This window comes from Phaseolus vulgaris, chromosome 4 (genome assembly GCF_051622355.1).
Source record: "Phaseolus vulgaris cultivar YP4 chromosome 4, ASM5162235v1, whole genome shotgun sequence".
NCBI lineage: Eukaryota > Viridiplantae > Streptophyta > Magnoliopsida > Fabales > Fabaceae > Phaseolus > Phaseolus vulgaris.
This window is the reverse complement of record NC_143501.1, coordinates 26,864,861-26,886,426: the sequence shown is the minus strand read 5'-3', so window position 1 is coordinate 26,886,426 and position 21,566 is coordinate 26,864,861. Positions and strand designations below refer to the sequence as shown.

Sequence of the window (21,566 nt, the reverse complement as noted above, 5' to 3'; positions counted from 1 at the left end):
ATATTGAGTTAAACTTCACAAGGTCTTTCGTCCAATACAGAGGAAATTTTGGAGAATTTCCATTAAAGAAGTACTCTCTTCCTATTGGCTCTATTAGAATTTTGAAAAAACTTCCCTTAAAATCCTTGTACGACGACGTAAAAGGCTTAAGAAAACACACGTTGGATTTGCTAATAAGGGATAGCCACCCCGACCGTTTACCAGGCCGAGAACTATAATAGTATAGAAAAGCAGAGGGACTAGGAGAAAGTGACAATAATTTACACAAAATACTGAATGCTTGCATCGCAGCCCAACCATTAGGATGAAGCTGAGTAGGAGCAACATTAAGGAAATTAAGAACGCCCATTTGAAAATTGTTCAAAGGCAATCGAATATGAAGATCTCTGAAAAAGCAAGCATAAAAATAAAAAAATTCATAGCTATCACCTTCTCGGCCATGACACACATTATCAACATCTCCAACACGCCGAAATGAAATGATATCATTTTCAATATCAGAATAATAAATTTGAGAATGGGAAAGAAAACTCCGAAGTTCGTTAGCAGAACGATACTTCGAGAAATACTCTCGGACTTTAGAATTAACCCATTGATAACTGGGACGAAATTTTTTCTGGGGCTCAATAAATTCAAATTCTTGAGGAATATCAAAAGCAGGAGCTCCATTTGAATCATTCATACAAGATGGAGTAGCAGATGAAGATTTCGATTCAGGAGGAACTTCTTCTCGAACCACTCGGCCAGTTGATTCACCACCCGGCTTGAACATTCATCAGTAGCAGAAGAACTTGAAAGAGACATTACCTTCGCAAGAATTGAATGAAGATTGACAATACGCATCCTTCTCAACAGCAGCAAAGCTCACACAATCATAAAAGATCCAATGACAAACCTATTTATAGCCAGAGAAAACCCTAGAATTCCAAACATTACAAACAATGTGAAACCATTCAAAAATATGTCATCTAACGGTCAAAATGGCAAGTTCATGTCAAGTCATTTAAACTGAGCAAAATAAAGCACGGAAACCAAAGCGTTCCATATCAAATCAAATCAAATGTCAAAATTATTATATTATATTAAGACACAAATATTTGTTTAAACTTAAAATAAAGTATTTCTGTCTCGGGGGCTAGTGTACTGGTAGGCTACAACCGAGAGGTTTAGGCCGAGAACAACATATTAAGTAACCAATGGGGGATAAGGTTAAAACCGAGAGGTTTAAACCGAGAGCGAAAAAGATATACGTTAAAGAATAAAATAAAATATAAATATTATTATAAAAATGAAACCCAATTAAGTTAAAAACCTACAGGAGGGGTGTGTGAATAATAAAAAGGTGTAAAAAGAAAGTCCAACAGAAAAGGGGAAAAGCCCATTAAGGAAACCCTATAAATAGAAGTTCAGAGTAAGAAAAAGGTAAGAGTGATTTTATCTGATGAATATTAAACCTTTTCTGACTTTGGCATCTGAGCGACTTGTAGGTACCCCCACCTGTCGTGAGGAGAAGCCGAGAACATCTGCCGTGAGGAGAAGCCGAGAGCATCTGTTGTGAGGAGAAGCCGAGAACATCTGCCGTGAGGAGAAGCCGAGAGCATCTGTCGTGAGGAGAAGCCGAGAGCACCTGCCGAGAGGAGAAGCCGAGAACATCTGCCGTGAGGAGAAGCCGAGAGTTCGTGTCATGAAGAGAAACCAAGTATCCAGCCCAAGATAGTGTCCAGCCCAAGATTGAAGGATTAGTCTTGTTAACCTATTTCGAGTGTTCTTGGTCCCTGTTGTAAGAACACTACATTTTACACTTTTAAACAAAATTCAAAATTTTCATATAATCAACTATAACACATTCTTAATCCGATTCAATTCAACATGTTAAACGCATTCACACTACTACTACTAGTCTCTCAAATCCTCGTACATGTACTTTCTAACATTCTTACACTTCCTTTCTTCGATCCAAATACAATCGACGTCTTTATATGAATCTTTATATTTAGTGTATAACCTAGTAAAATAAAATTGAAAGAGAATAGAGAAACAAATATTCATTCTTTCCATTTCTTTTTTCTTTCTTTTTATTCTTTCCCCCTTTCACTTAACTAGCTCCATTCCAACTTCTCATAGCTCCGACATGGCAATCGGAGTGCCGCCTCCGCTGATCTCCGTCGCTGATTAACCGACACCGTTCTGGTATTTCCAGTTCGCTTCTTCCTTCAATTTCATCTCTGTTTCCGATAGAGTGAAGAGAACCGACAATGTTGAATCTCGCTTTTTCTCACTGCGCTAATTATTATTATTATTATTATTATTATTATTATTATTATTATTATTAATTTAGTTATTTTTTCTTTTTGAGAAGTGGATGAGTTCGTGGTTGAAAAAACAATTGGACGAGTTCCAATTCTGAATGTGTAGATGTTTTGAATATTCAGAGGAAGAATTTGTTGTGTGTAGTATTATTCGGCTCGACCAAGATTAGTCTCTACAAAATGATCATACAAATTCTGCTTTTTTTTTGCCAAATTGGGAATTTGTGTCTGTGAGAGAGAGAGAATTGCATGCTAAAATGTGTTTTGAGTGTGGGTTGATTGCTTTCGCAATTTTCCATATGGAGTTTTAACAGTTTGTTATTTGTTTTTTAAACGAGCTCGGGGTTGTGTCAATAATGTAGTTCAAATTACCTGGTTGCTGACCTCATTCAATTGGATAAGATTTTTTTTTCTTTTATGATGAATCAACCGGAATTGTTTGAAATTTTATAAACAAAGGTTTTTCGTTTAAATTATAATGATTTCAAACTGTTCTTATAATCGTGACCAAATACAACAGCTTGATTCCTTGTGGCACTGTTTTGGATGTCTGAACCTTTGTACGACAGTTTGGACACATTATTGGAGCATTAACAAACTTTAGAAACTCTTAAAAGTGGTTTGGTACAGTGTTTGTCCATGTTTTAGTGTATTCCTACTATGCACCTTCAATGTAATGTGTCTTTGTTGTCATGCAAACATTGAATGTGACCAACTGAGCATATTCTAATAATTGTGACTAAGTGTAATTGGAATTACTTTATGAAAAGATGTTGTAGAAGATAACTAGATAAAAATTGACATGCATGATCATGCTGATAAATAATATTTTTTCTGAAAGGCCCTATATTTAAATAGTTTTCTGGTGCGCCGAGGAGATGAGCTGATGTTATTGACAGTCGAAGGTGGAGGATTATTCTCTTCTTCAGCTTCTGGATATGGTGAGGGTCTGGTCGTTCTTGTCTTGGGTCTGAGGAGTGACGACAAATCCATGAGAGTTTTGCCGTGGAGCCAGTTCCAGTTGGTCCAGCTGGCTTCCAGAAAGAAACGTGTCTCCAGCAGGTGCGCTTCCTTTGTTTGCTTTGGTTGCGCCTCTGCAAGGCTTGACACTACATCTCATCTTAAAGTGGGCCATGCCAAACATAATGATGTCTCTTCAGGGACGCTGGTTTCCAACAAGGGGAAGTATCCTTCTAATATAAATGATGATTCTAGAAAGGTTGATCTTAAAAGTAGCTTAAAAAGCCAAAGAAATAAAAAACCAGTTCCTGTCGAGGCAGTTACTGAAAATGAGGCATCAGATGGAAAGGAGAATGATGGTCATGGTCAAACAGAGAGAAGGAGAGTGCAATGGACAGATGCTTGTGGTAGTGAGCTTGTTCAAATACAAGAATTTGAGCCCAGGTATTTGAATATTTTATTTTGAATATTTTACATACTCAGTGCAGATACTTTTGCTGTTTTTGTTTTCGTTTAGAGTTTTGTTTGGGTAATCATGTGTAAAGTTTGAAGTTTTTGTCTCGTATCACATTCTGTCACTAGGAAGACCTAGTACTTTATTTGTGTGATTGATAGCAAATCACACATCCTTGTTCAGTCTTCTCTTCTCCTTTTCTTTATTCTCACTGATTTAAAATTCTGATACTTATTGTTAGTCAAGGTCTAAGAAAGGCTTGGGGCTTTGAGTGAAAATGGTTTGCATTTTTGTGAGGCAAAGAGTGATATGAATTCTGATTAGAGCAAGAACAGACATACATGTAGCTTCAATTTTCAGGCACAGTTCTAATCTGTAACAAGCTTCATGTTTTGTTCTTTCCCAAAGCTGTCTATCCGGTCTAACTGATACAGTTCGTGAAACTAGTTTTAAATTTGAACAAGCCTAACTGATAACCTTGGTTTAGATTACTAAATACAGCTGCATTATTTCCCTTTCCATTTGAATGAATAATCTGATTGTTCTTAAGAGTCAGATTTGCTTATTCTTCTGTTAGGTAATTTTGATCTTGTGATAAATTGGAGACCCCTTCTCACCATGATCTCTCTCTACTTCGTGACTTCAATATTTTGAAGGTTTTCTCCATTGAACATTGGTACATGGAATTCCCTTAGAGGTAGTAAAAGGTCAAGTGCAAGTATAGGAGTCTTTCATCGATCATTACTTATGGAGTTATGGTGATAAATCTCTCCGATATTTTTGTTCACTTCTGTGTCCAACGGTCTTTAACATTTATAGTTTTCTATAATCAATAGGATTAATGGTGATGTAATCCATGTTTGTGGTTGATGGAATGATTGAAGTGGCAGGAAAATGGAGTGAAGATGAGGCACCGAAGTTGAGAGAACGATGAAGTTGAAGGTGCAATGAAGGGAACGAGGTTTGATCAACTTTCCTTAGGTTCATTACGCTAATTAGGCTCACTAGCAAGAGAGATTTGAGAGAGACTGAGGTTTCAAGTTCTGATCTCTTCATTTAGTATTTGCAAATCTCATACATGAGTGAGTTTTAGGGTTTTTATATATGAAGGTAGCTTGCTCCTTAAGCTACCATAACCCTAATTAATTGAAGTTAACTAAGGTGAGGTGTGGTGGCTTAAGGAGGTCGTGTATGCTCCTTTGAGATGCTCTTGGAATGCTTACTTGTGTGACAAGTTAGGGTTTCTATAGTGACTTTGTTTCATCTACAAAGTACTTTTGAAAAGAAACCAAAATACAATTCCTATACAAATTTATTCTAGTATTTATACAAATAGTTCATCTATCTTTTATTCTTGTGTATGGTGGCTTGGATGATCCTTCATCAAGTTGTTCTCAAATTTATAACTCATTACGAGTTATATTGGTAATAGATTCTTAATCCTAAAAAATGGCTTTTACGGTAAGTGATTCCTCAAGCTATATAAGCATTACTTTATCTTTATCTTTAGTTGATGTAGGATTTCAACTCGTAAGAGCTGGCATCTTTGACATCTATTCAGTATGATGCTTCACTCAACCCTTTCTTTGGTAGCCCTTTTGAGACATTGACTACTAACTTTGATTGGTGGTGATTAAGTTGCGTTATGGGTGATTGCAATTAAGGCGGCATATCCTATCACACCCAGTGTTACAAGCCGAAAGCGTGGCAATGCAAGTTACTCAACAATCGATCTAAGAATAACCTCTAATATCATCTTAAAATTTGGATTTAAGATTTAACTTATTTTTTCAAAAGTGACTTTACCAATAAGGATGGGCCAAACTTTATTAGCATTACTTAGATTTTATCTGTAGATGATGTGACTTAATCCTTATGGGATGATGTCCTAACTACTGCACACTACAGTCACCCTTTCTAATCAACCTTTTCATTGGTAGCCATTTCCTAGACACTGAAAACCAACTTGACAGGCCACAATTAAGGTAGGCTAGGGTTGACGGTAATTAGCACTTCTTTCCAACCAGGAATAATCGGTTAGGAATTTAAGTGTGAGTATGAGTCTCACCTAGATTATAAATCAGAAATTTGGATTTGGATAACATATAAAAAAGAAGACTCACCTATAGTAGAAATGAGAAAGTTGGATAACATATAAAAAAGAAGACTCACTTAGAGTAGAAATGAGAAAGTTGGATAACATGAAAAAAGAAGACTCACAAACTCATTACCTTAAGATTTTGGATTAGAGGTGAACTTTATATTAGTTTGCTTACGACTCATTGGTCCTGAATCTTCCCAGTCTACCCCCCTCAAATGACCTAAGATTATGATATTTCTTTACCGATTGATATTTTCTGCATTTTGTTATTGTAATGAGAGTCTTATTCTCCAAATTTTGCTCAATTCCAATGGTTAATTTCAATTCTTTTATAACCACAAGTAACATTTAAGTGGGGGGAGAGTAGAGAAAAAGAAAGAGGAAGAATTGAAAAGGATTATTTCATTATTGAATATTCAAGGAGTATCTCATTCTACAAACAAATATAGAGATTTGATTCGGTTTTGAAGTAAAAAGAACTAATTAAGCACACTAATTTAAACCAATTTAATTGGTTTGACTTGAAGGATTAGATGTATTAGGTATAATCCAATTCGATGAATATCCCAATTTTATGTTTGTGCTAATATAATTTTGTTTGTATTTTAGGTAGGATTTCATTTTGACAACCTTTGTTCAAGTTTCGATTAGATAGAGTAAATCATGTACTAGTGAAGCATGCAACCTCGGAGGACTAAATTGGGTTTTCTCTAGCTTCTTTAATGGCTAAATCATTGCTTATTGAGGTGAAACCTTCATGTGTTGTCCGTTCACTTTTTGGACATTTTACAAGACTTCACCCTATAGCTCTTATAAATTCAATTTTCATGTCTTAGATGATTGACCAACATATGACCGTATTTTTTGCTTCTATACTTGTATAGAAAAAGTGCGCCAAGATAGTACTTGAGACTGGCAGTAACAATTGTCAATGGTGTTGGTCGTTCAGTCGCTCCTTTCCAGTTTGATACTTTACTCCTTTAGACTTTGTTCTCACCGGTTGACTTAGTCGTCGTTGACTTCAGAGGAAGGTGGTGGCTCTTCCTAGTTTAGATGGTTTCCGTGCCCCCTTCAGATGATATAGAGTGGCTCCGTTGAGAGAGGGGGCCCTACTTGTTGATTGCACTCCGACGATCAAGTCAGTACTGGGCTAAAGAACAATGAATAAGTAAAACAATTTCAGTCTTAGAAACGACGTACCTTTACCAGGGATCTCAACTCCCTTTTATAGGTTGTTTTTAGATTAACTTCCCTGTCCCACGAGAACCTTTCCTCAAGTGAAATTAGAGTTACTAGGAAGACATCCTGTTGCGTGTTGCACAATCTTAGCGCAACCACCACACAGGAATTTCCTCTTGTGGAGTGCAAAATCTTAATGGTATGAGCGTCAGAGTACCAACTCATGTACCTTTATTCACGTGCCATGCATGCAGCTTTCCCTAGAAACCTTAGTGCTCATGCGCCTTGGTGCCTCCAGGGAATACTTACTTGTGCTAGACTTGAATGTACTATACACACCACATGCATGAATCCTCCCGCAATTTAGGTCTTTCTTATATCTAGGTGCCAGCTCATTACTACTTATAGGGCCTCGCTTATGTGGCCCATTATCGCGACCAGACCACTGATGTCTGATGTCGATGTCTGAGGTCTGGCCATTACACAAGTCCCCCAGACGCGAGTTGAAACTTGCTTCAGTGAAGAAGCTAAGTGATCGCCCATGGCGACCTACGTGGCGAACGAGTGATAGGACGCGCACAGTGCGCCAAAGTGATAGGTCGAGGCTCGTTTTCGCTTGCGCTCCCCTTATATGTTAAACCCTTCGACTCTTACGCTCCTTTCACTGTTTCATTCCTTCTCTTAGGCATTTCTCAAATATTTCTGCCTCTCAAACGCTCTATCTTCTTCCCCAAAACACTTCGCCTCCTCAAAACATAATCATTTCAAGGTATGTTCTTTACTCCATAACTGTCTTCGCCTTGCTAATCTGGTGCTTTTAATCTACTTTAACTATTTTGGGACTGTTTATGTTTTTCGCATTTACGATCGTTATTCTTCGTTTTTCTACTTATCTTGCTTTCCTTTTTGAAGTGCATACGTTTCCTCCTCTGAGTTTTGCGTTTTTTCTTTCTTTCTTCTTCTTCTTCTTCTTTGTTTTAGCTTCTCTTCTTAAGATGGCTCTAACAAACCCAGCTCCTCCCTCCCCCAACTACAAATCCCTATACCGCTGGGCACCTAACAACCTTTTAAAGGAAACCTCTAACTTTACCACCCACACGAGCATAATGACATATAAGAAGAGTGAGGATTGCCATAAGTCTCGTATCTTTGGGAAGGAGCACGACAGATTTGTGAGGGTAGTGCCCCGTAGGGTAGGCGAACCGGTCTGCTATGATGAGTCATCGGACTCAGAGGTGTTAGAATATATGGCCTAAAACAAGAGAGGGGGGGGTGAATTGTTTATAAGATATTTTCGCAAACTTTGAAGGAATAATGAGATTCAAAGTCGAATTAAAGAGAAAAGAATCAAGAAAACAAATACCCAAAACTATTTTAAGATGTTATCAGAAAAGCAATCGGTTGTTTTGTCGAAATAATCGGTTGTTTTTATCAGCAGTTAATAAAAACAACTTAAAACAGATATATATGAGATCAGGGAAAGAGAAAATCACACAAACAGATTTATACTAGTTCACTCTTTCACCAAGAGCTACATCCAGTCCTCAGAAACCTCTGGGTAATCCACTATGCAATCAAAACCAGATTACAAACATCACACACCAAAGTAGTGACCTTGAACCCCTCAAGAAACACACTACCTTTGGCAAACCACACCAAGAATGTTGATCTTGAACACCTTCAAGAATACACAACACTCTTTGGCAACACAACTACAGAAATACAGTAATCAAAGAAGAAGGGAATAGAATACACCTGAGTATTACAAAACTTAAAGTTTAGAATTACAACCCAATCCTATTCCACACACTTAAGAATGATCCAAAGCTCTTTCAAATCTTGGAAAAACTGTTTTGATAAACTCTTTCTCTTACTCCAAGATTAAGAGCGTAAAACCACATTTATATAGATCAACCAAGTGGTCAATAGCATTTAATAAAGGATCCAAGTTAGTTAGGATCATTTAAAACATATTAAAATCACTTAACAAAATTCTATTAAGGTTCTCAGAAAAAACAATCGATTGTTTCGAACAATCGGTTGAATTGACTGGACAGCAAAGTCAAGCTTTTCAAAACCTTTTAAAAAGCTGCTAAGGTAAAACAACCTGTTGAAATTTCAACAACATTTTAGAAAACTCATCTTTTCAAAAGGTTAAAGATTGAAATGAACTTGGATCATCTTAAGGAGTGAATTAAAAAGTTTCAAACAACTAGACAACACACACACAACAACAAGGTCTTCAAGCTTTCCTCTTGGATTTGGAGATATCAAAGCATCTTGTTCAACAATCTCCCCATATTTGATGAAGATAAATACCAGTATGTGTAGCAGCATCATTGCAACAACAAACCTGTGATACCATATCAAAATTACAGCAAAAATCTATGGTGTATCAGAGCTGTAACAACAACATAATCAAAGTACCATAGACCTCAGAAATTTCAGCAAGGAGACCACAGTTTCTCCCCCTATCTTTTCTTCATCCAGCAGTTCAAGTTGGTCCAATGATTGCTCAAGAGGTGGATTTGGTAGAAATATTCTTTCTTCTGTTAAGAGCAAACCTTCCAGACGTTCCAAAGATACAAATATTCATCAACCCCATGACCACCAATGTGGTTGCCATTCATAAAAAGCTTTGAATTTCAAGGAAAACAAAGAATATATCTCTTTATGATCTAATTCAGAGGCACAAAGAATACATATTTGACTTATAATGGGTTATGAAAGAAAAGGAACAACTGTAATCATGCATAAGAAATCATAACAACTTTATTCAAATGTGCCAGAGGTAAAACAATCGGTTGTTTCGGGCAAACAATCAGTTGTTTTTCTGAGACAACAAGAAAATGTTATTTTTAAAAGCAAATCATCTTTCAAAGTGATGGGAAATGCATAATGAAATACATTCATACCTTTGCATTACCTCAACATGTTTAGAAGATCATTTGGACTTATGAAGCCAAAAGCATAGGATGAACATATACAACTTACTTTACATAGGTCATGAATTTTGACTTGTCAAGAATTTGAGTAAGGTGTATCCTCTTGAACCATAAGCATCACTTTGATTATTCTTCATCATAGCACCTGTACTTGAAAGGTCTTGCAACACAAAATTGATGCATATACAAAGCAAGTATAGCAGCAAGATAACAAGACACACAAACTGGTTTTCTGCATATACAACATTAGTAGAAAAACCAGAAAAAGTGAAGTGTTCAAGAGCTTTCAAGTGCAGAATAACAACAACATAATGCACAGATTTAAAGCTAACTATACAACCAAATCAAGCATAAAATTCTCCCCCTATTTGATCTACAAATAGAAAATGAGAAGGGTTGTACAAAGCAGAAATCAGAATGATACCACAGTAGTTTGGCAGTACAAACAATTTTGACATTTCAAGAATAGAACATGTCATAGAGCTTTCAAAAAAACAAGTGGATATAATCTTTTATTATCATACTCTGAGACACACTCAATGTATATTTGTCCAAAAGCAAGATTTGAAAAAGAGGAATGGTTTAATCATGCATAAGCAAACTTGGCAAAAGAGGAATGGTTTAATCATGCATAAGCAAACTTGGCAGCATAATACAAAGGTGTTAGAGGAAAAACAATCGGTTGTTTCGAAAAAACAATCGGTTGTTTCGAAAAAACAATCGGTTGTTTTACTGTGACAGCAAAAAGAACATTTTTCATAACCAAAAAATACCTTTTAAATTGATGAAAATGCAGTATGAAATTTGTTCATACCTTTGCACAGAGAACCCTAATAGATTCACTCAAAAAGAAGACTTTGAGATGTTCATATGGTCATAAGGCACACTTACATAAATTGAGAAATGAAAACACACTCTTTTTGAAGTTTCTTTTTATCAACACTATACATGTGCCAAGGATGTCTCTTGACATTCAAAGAATCCTACAAGACATATACAATTGAAAAGTGTAGGTACAAAGATTGATTTTACTCTTATTGTTCTTCCTTTTAGTAGACATCCTTCAAGCCCTTGTTTTGATCCTCTTTGATGAAGGGGGTGTGGGATCCATGAAGCCAAAGAGAAAAACCAGAAAACAGAATGAGACTTTTGGCATATTTGAAAACCAGCAAGAGATGTCGCATTGGATTGTTTTTGTGAAGAGAAATAACTGCATATAAGTTTATATATTCACATAAAATAGTTCCAATCCCTTGTATTTAGTGAGTTTCAGTCTTCAAGAAAGAGAGTCTGGTCCAAGACTACACAGTGGCACGTCACTCAGTGACAAATTTCACATGAAAGCACATAAAGACTTTGACTAGTCATAAATTTCTTAATTTTCCAAGAATTTGTGAAATTTATTCCATTTTTGACAAAAGTAACACCCTTCTAAACGAAATCAAACCCATGATAAATGCACTTTGACCCATAACTGCTTGGGGAAAGAATCTGCAACCGGCAGAATGAAAAAACAAATTAATTCAATTTAATGCAGTGCTGTTAGAGGGAAACAATCGGTTGTTTCGTGAAAACAATCGGTTGTTTTTCTGTGACAACAATTTAAGCATTTCACAGATTCAGAATTGATAGGTAAAGATGAATCAGAAGGATAGACTTCATATTCACATTACATAGACGAAAGATAAAGACATCAGTCAATATTTTTCATACTACAGAATTAAAGAAAAATTCAAGAGAAGAAAATAAAAACAAAGGAAAGTCTTATCCTTCTAACAATGTAGTTCTTTCAATGAGTCATTGTCCATAATCAAGTAACTTCTCTTGGCCTTCAAGAAAACTAGGCTTTGTACACAATAGTAATTGGAAGTCCAGAAAGAATCTTTTCCATTTAACAGTCATTCTTCAAGTCCAAAGATGATTCTTGGTTTCCAAAGATCCCTACAAGAAAGGCAAAAAAACAAGATTTGACCCCTTTATAAATTTGGGTCCAATGATGTTAGTAGGAGCCTTAGGAACCCATTTCAAAATACCTTTGGAAACATAAAACCTTCTTACTCTGCAGAATCTAATAGTGTGGCCTCTTTTCATGCAGTAATGACAAATTTCAACCGGTTGTTTCGATAAAACAACAGGTTGTTTTTCAAAGAAACTTGAAAAGGGTTTTTGAAACAGATTTATTCTTCCTGTTTGGATTAAACCCCAACCCAGCCTTGCCAAAAACACATTTTTTAGAAGCAATAACAGTTTCAAGATTGGATTGGCCTTTGGAAAACTTTTCCATGAATTTTAAAAGATAGTGAACCTTCTTTTGAAGAGATTCACAATTTTCACAAGAACTTGAATCAACACACTTACAAGAATAGTTTTGGCAAATCATTTCCAAATTGTCAAAATCAGTTTTTGAATTGTTCAACTCTTCTTCCAAGATCTTGACTCTATTTTCCAACAAGTTGTTTAAACCTTTCAACCCTTTATTTAAAAGGGCCAACCTATTAGCTTCCTTATGAGTTTCATTAAAGGCATCAAGAAGTTGACTATAATTCTCAAAATTAATAGAAGTGCTTAAACTTACACTACTTGTGTCACTTTCTTGTCTTGTCATTAGACATAAATTTTGCTTTCTTCTCATGCTTCTTGATTTTCCTTTCTTGTTGGGACATTCAGTTTTAATATGACCCTGTTCACCACATCCAAAGCATGTATATTTGTTAGTGTTAAACTCAGTAGGTTTCTTGCTATCATACCTATTGGATGAGTCACTTTTGTTGTTTCTCTTCTTTAGGAACTTGTTGAATTTCTTAAACAGCAAGCTAAATTTTTCCACTTCACTCTCAACACTTGAGTCTTGCAGTTTTTGTTCCCAACAGCTTGACTTGATCTAGATTCTTCTTTGTCCATCAAGGTACTCCTTGGATTCTTGTGATACTCTTCAAGGGTATTCCACATTTCTTTGGCATAACTAAATTCTTAAACCTTAAGAAATTCATTAGAATCAAGTGCAGATACAATGATGTTCATAGCTACACAATCAACTTGTCTTTAGAAAGGGGAAAACCTCTTATTTATAGATTAAGGAGCCTTGGAAAACAAGGAATGAGGGTAGAAGAGGAAGAAACAAATATGGTGTGGCTCCTAGGGTGGACTTTAGTCAAAACCGCACCTCATGCATCATTCTAGAAGCTAGGGTTTGCTTCCTACCCTACTGGACTTTTCATGGGCCCATTCTTATATCTTCACCTTCTATCTATGCTATATAGACCTACTTTTGTTTATTCTACTATTTGGACCCCTCATGTGAGCCCAACTTATTTACAACATTTTTCTAAACATTAAGAAGACTAGCAGGAAGAGTTTTAGGTGCTCTGGTCCTTGTCCAATTCTCCCTCTGGTGATGTCTCCACTATGAGATGACTTCTCTTTGTGTACTTTAACATCCTTGGTCTTCTCCTTGTGGGCTTGGTTTGTATCATGCCCCCCAGGTTGGAGAGAATTCAACCACGAATTTAGAACTCCTGCAGATAACAAAGTCAGTTTGCGGTCATATAAGAGAGTGCAAGAAGAGAAATGCGAACTTGACTTACATTCCTTAAGCGTCTGGAGTTCAAAAAATGAGGTTCTATATACAGACCGTGTTTGGAAAGATTGCTTGGGAATGACAATGATTTTTGAAGAAAGTCCTCTTAGAAGGTGAAAACCTTTAGGTGGTGTGTAAAAATCATTCCTAACATTCGTTAACCAAGATGGTGTATAAGGAGAAACTTTTGGTAATGAAAAAGATAAGGAAGAATGACACCTTGGAGATGCAACGAGTCAACATGATGGATTTAGTTGCTAAAAATGATACTTGGAGACTCGATTTATCGTTTCTTTCTTGCTCCTTTTCATTTTCTCTTTTTTTTTTCATTTTTATTTGGTCCTCATGAACCTCTTTGGGAGAGAGGGGTTTTAAGGTAACCTTGTGTCCTTGGAAGGTAAAAGTCATTTTGTTGGTTAGGCCATCATGTAGAACTTGTCTATCATATTGCCAAGGTCTTCCTAAGAGAATATGGGTTGCTACCATTGGCACAACATCACATAAAACCTTATCTTTATACTTTCCTATAACAAAAGTTATGAGGAATTGTTTATTAACCATGGTTTCGCCTTCGACACTAAGCCATTGTAATTTATAGGACTTTGTATGAGAGATAGTGGGTAAACCAAACTTCTCCACTACTCTTGTACTTGCCACATTAGCACAACTACCCCCATCTATTATCATGAAACATAACTTGTTGGTGATAAGGTAGCGAGTGTGGAAACTATTTTCTCTTTGGATGTCATCCAAATGTTTTGGAATGGTCCCAAGCATTCGCCTTATTACCAATAAGCACCTTCACAAGGTATCTCATATTCATTATCACTAGGGGTTTTTGAAGGGGAGGGGGAGTTAGACCTAGAAGATTGATTACTATGTTCACTTACTATTTGCACCCCTTAACCATCATGATTCACTTTGTTGGACAATCGACCGCTATGTGCCCAAAACCTAAACATTTAAAACACTTTTTACTTGAGGTTTTGGTAGGAGATTTAGGAGTGGAAGTGGAGTGTTTATAATCCCTAGAATTGTAAGTCGACTCCTGAAAATTTGTTTTTATTTGTCCAAGATGAGTGGTAGTAGCCATCATTATGAGTATGTTTGGAAAAGGTTTTCTTTGAAAGTTGTGATTCAACCTTGATGGCAAGGTGAACCAATTTTTCTAAAGATGAGTACTCATATAATTCTACCACATCTTGAATTTCCCTTCTTAGCCCACTTACAAACCTAGCCATTTTTTACTCCTTACTTTTTTATGAATGTCTATTTTTGTTAAAGTTGTTTCAAGTTCTTTAAAATAAGCATCCATACTTTGTGTTCCTTGTTGAAGCCGTTGGAGCTTCAACAAGAGCTCTTTCCTATAGTGTGGAGGCACAAATCTAGTGCGCATGCATAATTTCAAATCCTCCCAAGAGACCACTAATGACCTCTTGTTTAAGCCAATGTCCATTACAATTTTGTGCCACCATTGCATGGCATAATCCAAAAATTCTAAGGAGGCTAGTTGAACCTTTTGGTCATCTTGGACCTCATTCACATTAAAGATTTGTTCTACCTTAGTCTCCTATCCTAAATAAACATTGAGATCACCTTCCCTACTAAAACTAGGCAATTTTACAAATGTTAAAAAAGGCTTTGCCACATTTTGGCTCCTATCTTCAAAATAATGCCTCCTCCATTCGTCTTCTTCTTCATGGCCACCATAATTTTGATAACTTCTTGAATCATGCCTTTGATGATGTCGTCTTCCTCTTTGGGGTTTTGCATAGGTCAATTCTAGCCTTTGGAGTCTTTCCTCCATTTGCCTCATCTCTTCATATTTTTGGGTTATAGTTCTTTTGCCCGCCGCCAATTCTCCCATAAGAAAAGCTTTTTGGGGAGATTGGGGCTTAGATGATTCTCCAATTGAAATATGAGCCATAACAATAAAACAAACAAGAAACACAAGTAACAAACAATTAAAGAAAAGAAGTTAGAAAGAAGATAAAGTTTGCGACAATGTAAGAAAAAACACTTAACCACTTAAAGAAAATTTTCTTCCCTTAACCAAGGTCTTTCTTTTGGTTGAAAACTCTCTAGTGAAAAAGGTCAAAGCATCAACACTTGCTCAAGGTAATTCACCATAAAACTTGAGGAAATAAAGAAAAGACAAACAAGAAAATCTTAAAACAAAGAAAAGGTTAAACCAAATTTGAAGTAAATGAATGTGACAAAACTATGAAAAAGATGACAAGCACGAAAAGCACAAAAGAAGACTCTAAGAAACTCACTAAACTTTTTACTATGAAACTTTTTTTATTAGAAAAATGTTAAAGCAAATGGATAAAAAATTCCACAAAGTTGAAAACAATTTGCCAATCAAGTTGAATCCATATTTTTTGGAAAATGATTTTCTTTGCAAAGTGAGAACCAAAGATTCTTTTTAAAATCTTCCTTACTGTTTTGCGTCAGTTTTCTTTAAAATGGCTTTGTTGTTTTTTTTATACTAATGTGACTTAGGAAAAAGAATGAACATAGCTTGCATCATGCATATTTTTCAAGAACATTCAATTTTCACAAAAAATTGGGTTAGATTCAATATAATTGAACACTTGAAATCATGTGTTTTGAACTTTAAATCTACTTGTACTAAAAACAAGTTTCTAATTACTTTGCAAACTTCACAATTAAAAGCAAGTAAGTAGAATTAAAACAAGGGCACCTAGAAAACTAATGAACATAAGACTCAAAGTAAAATGCAAGATCAATAAAAGACATAATAAGAAACATATTCAAAACGAAAAATGTTATGAATATAAAGAACGACCGAAAAAATTCTGCAAGAAAATAAGGTGTTGGAAAATAAAAAAACAAGAAAATAGAAACAAGAATGTAAAGGTACTTGAATTTAAAGAAAAGAAAGTAAAGGTACTTGAATTTAAAGACAAGAATTAAAGGTGCTAGAATGTAAAGAAATTGTAAAGTGTCAAATCAACTCAAACAAGTTAAGCATAAGAACCTAAACTCTGATAACCACATGATGTGAGTTGATTTTAGAATTGTTCTTTTATTTGGTGACACTTTACTTATATTTGAATTTTAAAAATTGTGAATGGTGCACGCCACTTGGATAGTGAATTGAATCCAAGATAAGTGAAGATGCTGCCACTTGAGAGCTCACAAATCTCACAAGATAAAACCAATTTAGGAGGAGATTCACTCACTCACAAATCTCACAAAAATTGTGCAGAATTTTTTTACTCTAATTTCAACTTGTCTTTACAAAGGGGAAAACCTCCTATTTATAGATTGAGGAGCCTTGGAAAACAAGGAATGAGGGTAGAAGAGGAAGAAGCAACTATGGTGCACCTTATGCATCATTCTTGAAGCTAGGGTTTCCTTCCTACCCTAATGGACTCATAGACCCATTCTTATATCTTCACCTCCTATTTATGCTATATAGACCTACTTTTGTTGATTCTACTATTTGGACCCTCATGTGAGCCCAACTTATTTACAACATTTTTCTAAACATTAAGAAGACTAGCAGGAAGAACTTTAGGTGCTCTTGTCCTTGTTCAATTCTTCCTCTAGCGAGGTCTCCACTTTGGGATAACTTCTCTTTGTGTACTTTAACATCCTTGGTCATCTCCTTATGGGCTTGGTTTGCATCGTATGGTTCCCTTCTTTCATCTCTGTATGGATACCTTTCTCTTTGGGAGGTTGGTATGAGCTCATGTTTGTTGTTTGGAGGTGGTAATAACATTGTTTAGACATATCGGCATCTCTTGGGTCTGCAGCTTTTTCAATGTTGGGATCAGATCGGCATGCAATGCTTCATCCATGATTTTTCCACGATCAGCATTTAATGGGGTATAAGTATGAAACTGAGGGCCTCGATTCTCTCTGAATTTTTCAGACCGACCGGGCATATGTCAGCTACCGCGGTCCTGTTCCTTTCCTTTGTCTCCTCCGTTGTCCGTTCGAGCATTCTTGTTGTAATTCTGCAATTCTTGAAGTTCCATGAATGTAGTTGCCCAATTTCTTAATTCATCTAAGTTTTTTGCTTATTTTTTTATTAGACTATCAGAGAATTTTCCAGATTGGAGAGCGAGAGAAAATTATGCATGGCTATTTCTAGAATGAGCAAGGCGATTACATGGCGAGAACCAGATCAACAAAGTTTTGGGCGATAACGTAGAAAAATGCTTGCCCCTTGGCAGATCAGGCGAGCCGGATTTCAGATACTAAGATCGACCTACGCCCCTACTACCCAGTAAGTGATTTCGTGTTAAACGTTATTGCTATAGACTAACAATTTGTTTAAGTTAAGGTGATTTCCAGAGAATTAAGTACCAATTTGTGCGAAATACATTGGGTTGAGTAAAAACCAGCCAGTTATACCAGGTGATCGCACAACAGATAAAATCAAAAGCCATATATATACACATGTATATCAAACAGTTTGAGCAGAATGAAAGTTATTACATATAAATCAAAGTTAAATACAAGAGTTTCAAAGGTGGTAAAGTTGAAGTGGCAGATGGGAGCAGAAATTAAGTTGGAGGCATGATCTTGCCATCCACCACTTCGTTGTACACCGAAAACTCGGAGAGGTCAAGATCGGGGAATTTGCAAGCAAACTGCTCCAAAGCAGCCCCAAAGCCGGAGGTAAGAACTTGGGCGGCTTCAAGCTGAAGCTCGTCGATCTTTGTCTTGAACCCACTGTTCTCTTCACGAACCTGGGCAATCTCAAGCTCAAGCTCGTCGACCTTCTTCTTGAACCCGTTGTTCTCCTCGCGAACTTGGGCAAGCTCGGTAGTGGTTTCGCTCAGTTCTTTGAAGGCCTTGTCCCGATCTTTTTCAACTTTCCCCAAAAGGGTTTCCCTCTCGGTCGACCTCTTCTCCAGTTTGGCCATCTTTTCCCCGTCGGTTTTTCGGGCCTCCTCCAGCTCTGCAATCTTTTCCCTCATGGGAATGAGCTTGCAGCGTCCTGAAGTTTGTCTTTGCGCAAACTTCGGAGCTCGTCGTTGAGAGTGTTTTCCACCCGCGAGAAATCTAGTCCTTGCATCATCATGTCGCACTTGAATTTGTCCGCTTCGGCTCTCGCGGTGCTCGCCACCTCCTGATGGACGCGGTTGTCGAGTTCGAACTTGTCCAAGGTGTTTTTCAAACCTTCACCGACGATTTGAGGAAGACACTCGTCGACCATAGCGTTCAGGCGCACAGTGAAGGACTTCAAGGCTTCCTGGAGAGGAGCTGGAAGGCCTGAAGTTAGGGGAGGAGGTGAAGGTTGATTCTCACCACCACCCTCGCAAGGTTGTTGACGTAATCTGGGGTGGCGCCTTCAGCTGGTGGTGGTTCGATTACAGCTCTCCTCTTCCTCTTGTAGACTAGCCCATCCTCAGTGCTTTCATCTGCCTCTTCGTCTGACACCACCCTGGGGGCTTTCCTCTTAGCCTTTTTGGGTAGTAGTTTCTTCCGCTCGGGGGCAGGAAGAGCAGCGACAGTAGATGGGCCAACTAGCGGAGGATTGCCTTGGGCGGCGACGATTTCTGCAACGGAGTTTGGAACGGTTTGGGAGCCCGCCGCCAGATTGTGGAGTTTGGCTATAGAGCGCAGCTCAGCCATCCTATCTTTCCCCAACATCATATCTACACAGAGAAGTCAACAATCACAAACCAGTCCAATTCAAGCAGTTGATAACGCACAAGAGAATAAGCAGTGTGAGTCAATGCATGGACTAGCCAGTTAAGACTACGCGCGAACCAGAATGACAACATCAATATAAAAGACAGGGTGATGCGAATTCAAGGAAAGGGAACTCGGGGATGAGGGAAAGACAAACCTATATGAACGTTCAGTTGACCTTCGTGGAACTCGTAGGCAATGATGGAGGAGGTGGCCAAAGTTACGTTGGAGGAGGCAACTCCTTTCCAGAAGTTGCATAGGTCTTTGTCGAGCTCCCCCATCTTTTCTGGCCCTCTAACCCTCCTGACGCTAGTCTCCTTCTTTCCCTTGTTCACCCAATACAAGGGAAATTCGTCGAGGAGAGCGGGGTCTTGATCGTTGCAGCAGACGCGCACGAACTTCCCCTTCCAGTCTTTGTAGGATTGCTGGAAGATGGAGAGGATGGACCTCCCAGCAACCCCATTGAGGCTGACCCATAGACGATCGCCTGGGTTCTTGGCCTCGAACAGGTAGAGGAACACATCCACCGAAGCTGGATGTCCCAAGTGCGCACAGATAATTTGATATGCTCTGACGAACGCCCAACTGTTGGGATGAAGCTGGGCGGGGGCTATGTCAAGTCGGTCAAGAGCTCCCTCTCGAAACGAGTGAAGGGGAAGTGGGGCTTGACCTTCTTGAACATCGTGGCATAGACAAAGCAGAAGGGCTTGCCATTGCTCCCCTGGTCGTCAGTGCAGACGGGTTCTCCGGGAGGACAAGGATGAACAGACACCTTGTCATCGTATTCCTTGTTGAAAGAAAGGTGAGCTTTATCACCTTTCTTGAGGCGGAGGATGTCGACGTCGGTGTTAATGGAGGAGGTCTCACCCAGCAAAGCCGAAGTGGCCCATGGATACAACCGTTTTTAATCAGGGAGGGGCCTCACAGCTGTGCTGGTTTGAGGTGGAGTTGGTTGCGGTTGGTTGGGTCGAGAAGACGCAGGTCTCACGGCCTGGCTCGAAGGGATATTAGGATCCCTTGGTGGGTTGCGAGAGGAAGAAGGGTTGGCCCTACGAGTTTTCGTCGGAGGGTTTTGAAGAGATGGAGGAGGGTTTGGAGTGACTTTGGAGCGAGCCATCAGAAGAGCTGCAAAGAAAATGAAAAGGGAAGAGATGAGAGTTTGAAAACAGAGGGACCCAACAGAAAAGGAGAAGACAAAGAGGACAAGGGGGGCTCGTAGAGAAAGGGCTAGAGAACCTAAACGCAGGAAAAGGCGAAGCAAAGAACGAAAATAACCCACAATGTATGCTCAAGACAATCAATGGATGATGCAAACCGATTAAAATGCAGCAAATATCAGTGGGAGTGATAAAAAGTTACCTTTTGGTGATCAGAAGAGCGTTCAGTAAGATGGTGATCGAAGGAGACGAAGCATTCGTTGAAGCGTTTCAGGAGTTTGGAGTGAGGAACAAGATAATGAAACAGTGAAGTGGCGCGAAGTTTTTAAGAGTCTCGAAGAATTTCGAACGTTGCGAGAAGCGCAAACGACAGTGAATAATAGTCGTTGATAAGTCCACGTGTCAGTTGATAGGAGGGAGTTGGTGAAATGTCAAATCAGTAAATAGTGTTGGCGTTAGCGCGCAAAGCCACGTAGGTCGCCGAAAATTCAACTTCTTAGTCTTTTCGCTGGACAAATCACAGCTTAAGACTGGGGGGCATGTGTACCAATCATGTCACCGGGTGTGATGACGTGGACAAGAGAGAAGTGGGTGGTCAAGAAGTCAACACAAGTGCTGTTTGTGGTAGTGGCGTTCTGCAGTGTACATAGTCGGTTGTCGCCAGGTTGGTGTCGTCGCCGTGTTAGATAACGGAAGATCAGGTGGTTTGATATCGTTGCGAGAAGCACATCGTCGGATTTCCCAGTAAACTCAGTTGAAGCTGTTGGGGGATCAGGCGAGGAAGTTCAAGCGTGTGAGTTCAGTAAAGATGATCGTTACACCAGCATGAGGCGCGAAGGTTAAATGAGTTGGAGTAAACAGCTTGCTCCTCGACGACAGGATTCCCAGAGTGGACATTCGTCGATGGCGAGTTCCTCTCAGTTAGAACGTGCATGGCGTGGCAAAGAGGAATGTGGCACCTACGACAAGTGATATCACAGAGATGGTGTACTTTGTTGCATCCGATACTCCCCTTGTCAGGTGGCGTTCCAGAGCGTGTTGCGTGCTAGGTTACACCTTGAATAGGAGACTTGGTCGCACAACTGCAAGCTACTTAGAAATGGCGTTCAAGTTACCCCAACCCAGATGACGACACGTGTAGGGTTGGATGCTACCCGTTACTCCAACCCAGATGATGACACGTGTAGGGTTGGATGCTACATAGAAGT

General features: G+C 38.3%; 1 protein-coding gene across 5 annotated transcripts in view; it reads left to right on the top strand.

The window, feature by feature from the left end:
* Positions 1–2,015: 2,015 nt before the first annotated feature.
* The window catches only part of LOC137837475 (uncharacterized), a 41,359-nt gene continuing 21,808 nt past the window's right edge, over positions 2,016–21,566 (top strand). For 2 of the 5 annotated variants that reach the window (XM_068646470.2, XM_068646475.2), the window contains exons 1-2: positions 2,017–2,190; positions 3,151–3,713. In XM_068646470.2, coding sequence (XP_068502571.1) covers positions 3,196–3,713 — 518 coding nt within the window. In that variant the 5' untranslated portion in view covers positions 2,017–2,190; positions 3,151–3,195. Of the gene's footprint in view, positions 2,191–3,150; positions 3,714–4,607; positions 12,558–21,566 lie in introns of those variants that run through there. The other 3 variants (XR_016520588.1, XM_068646472.2, XM_090301723.1) reach the window with 3 other exon arrangements.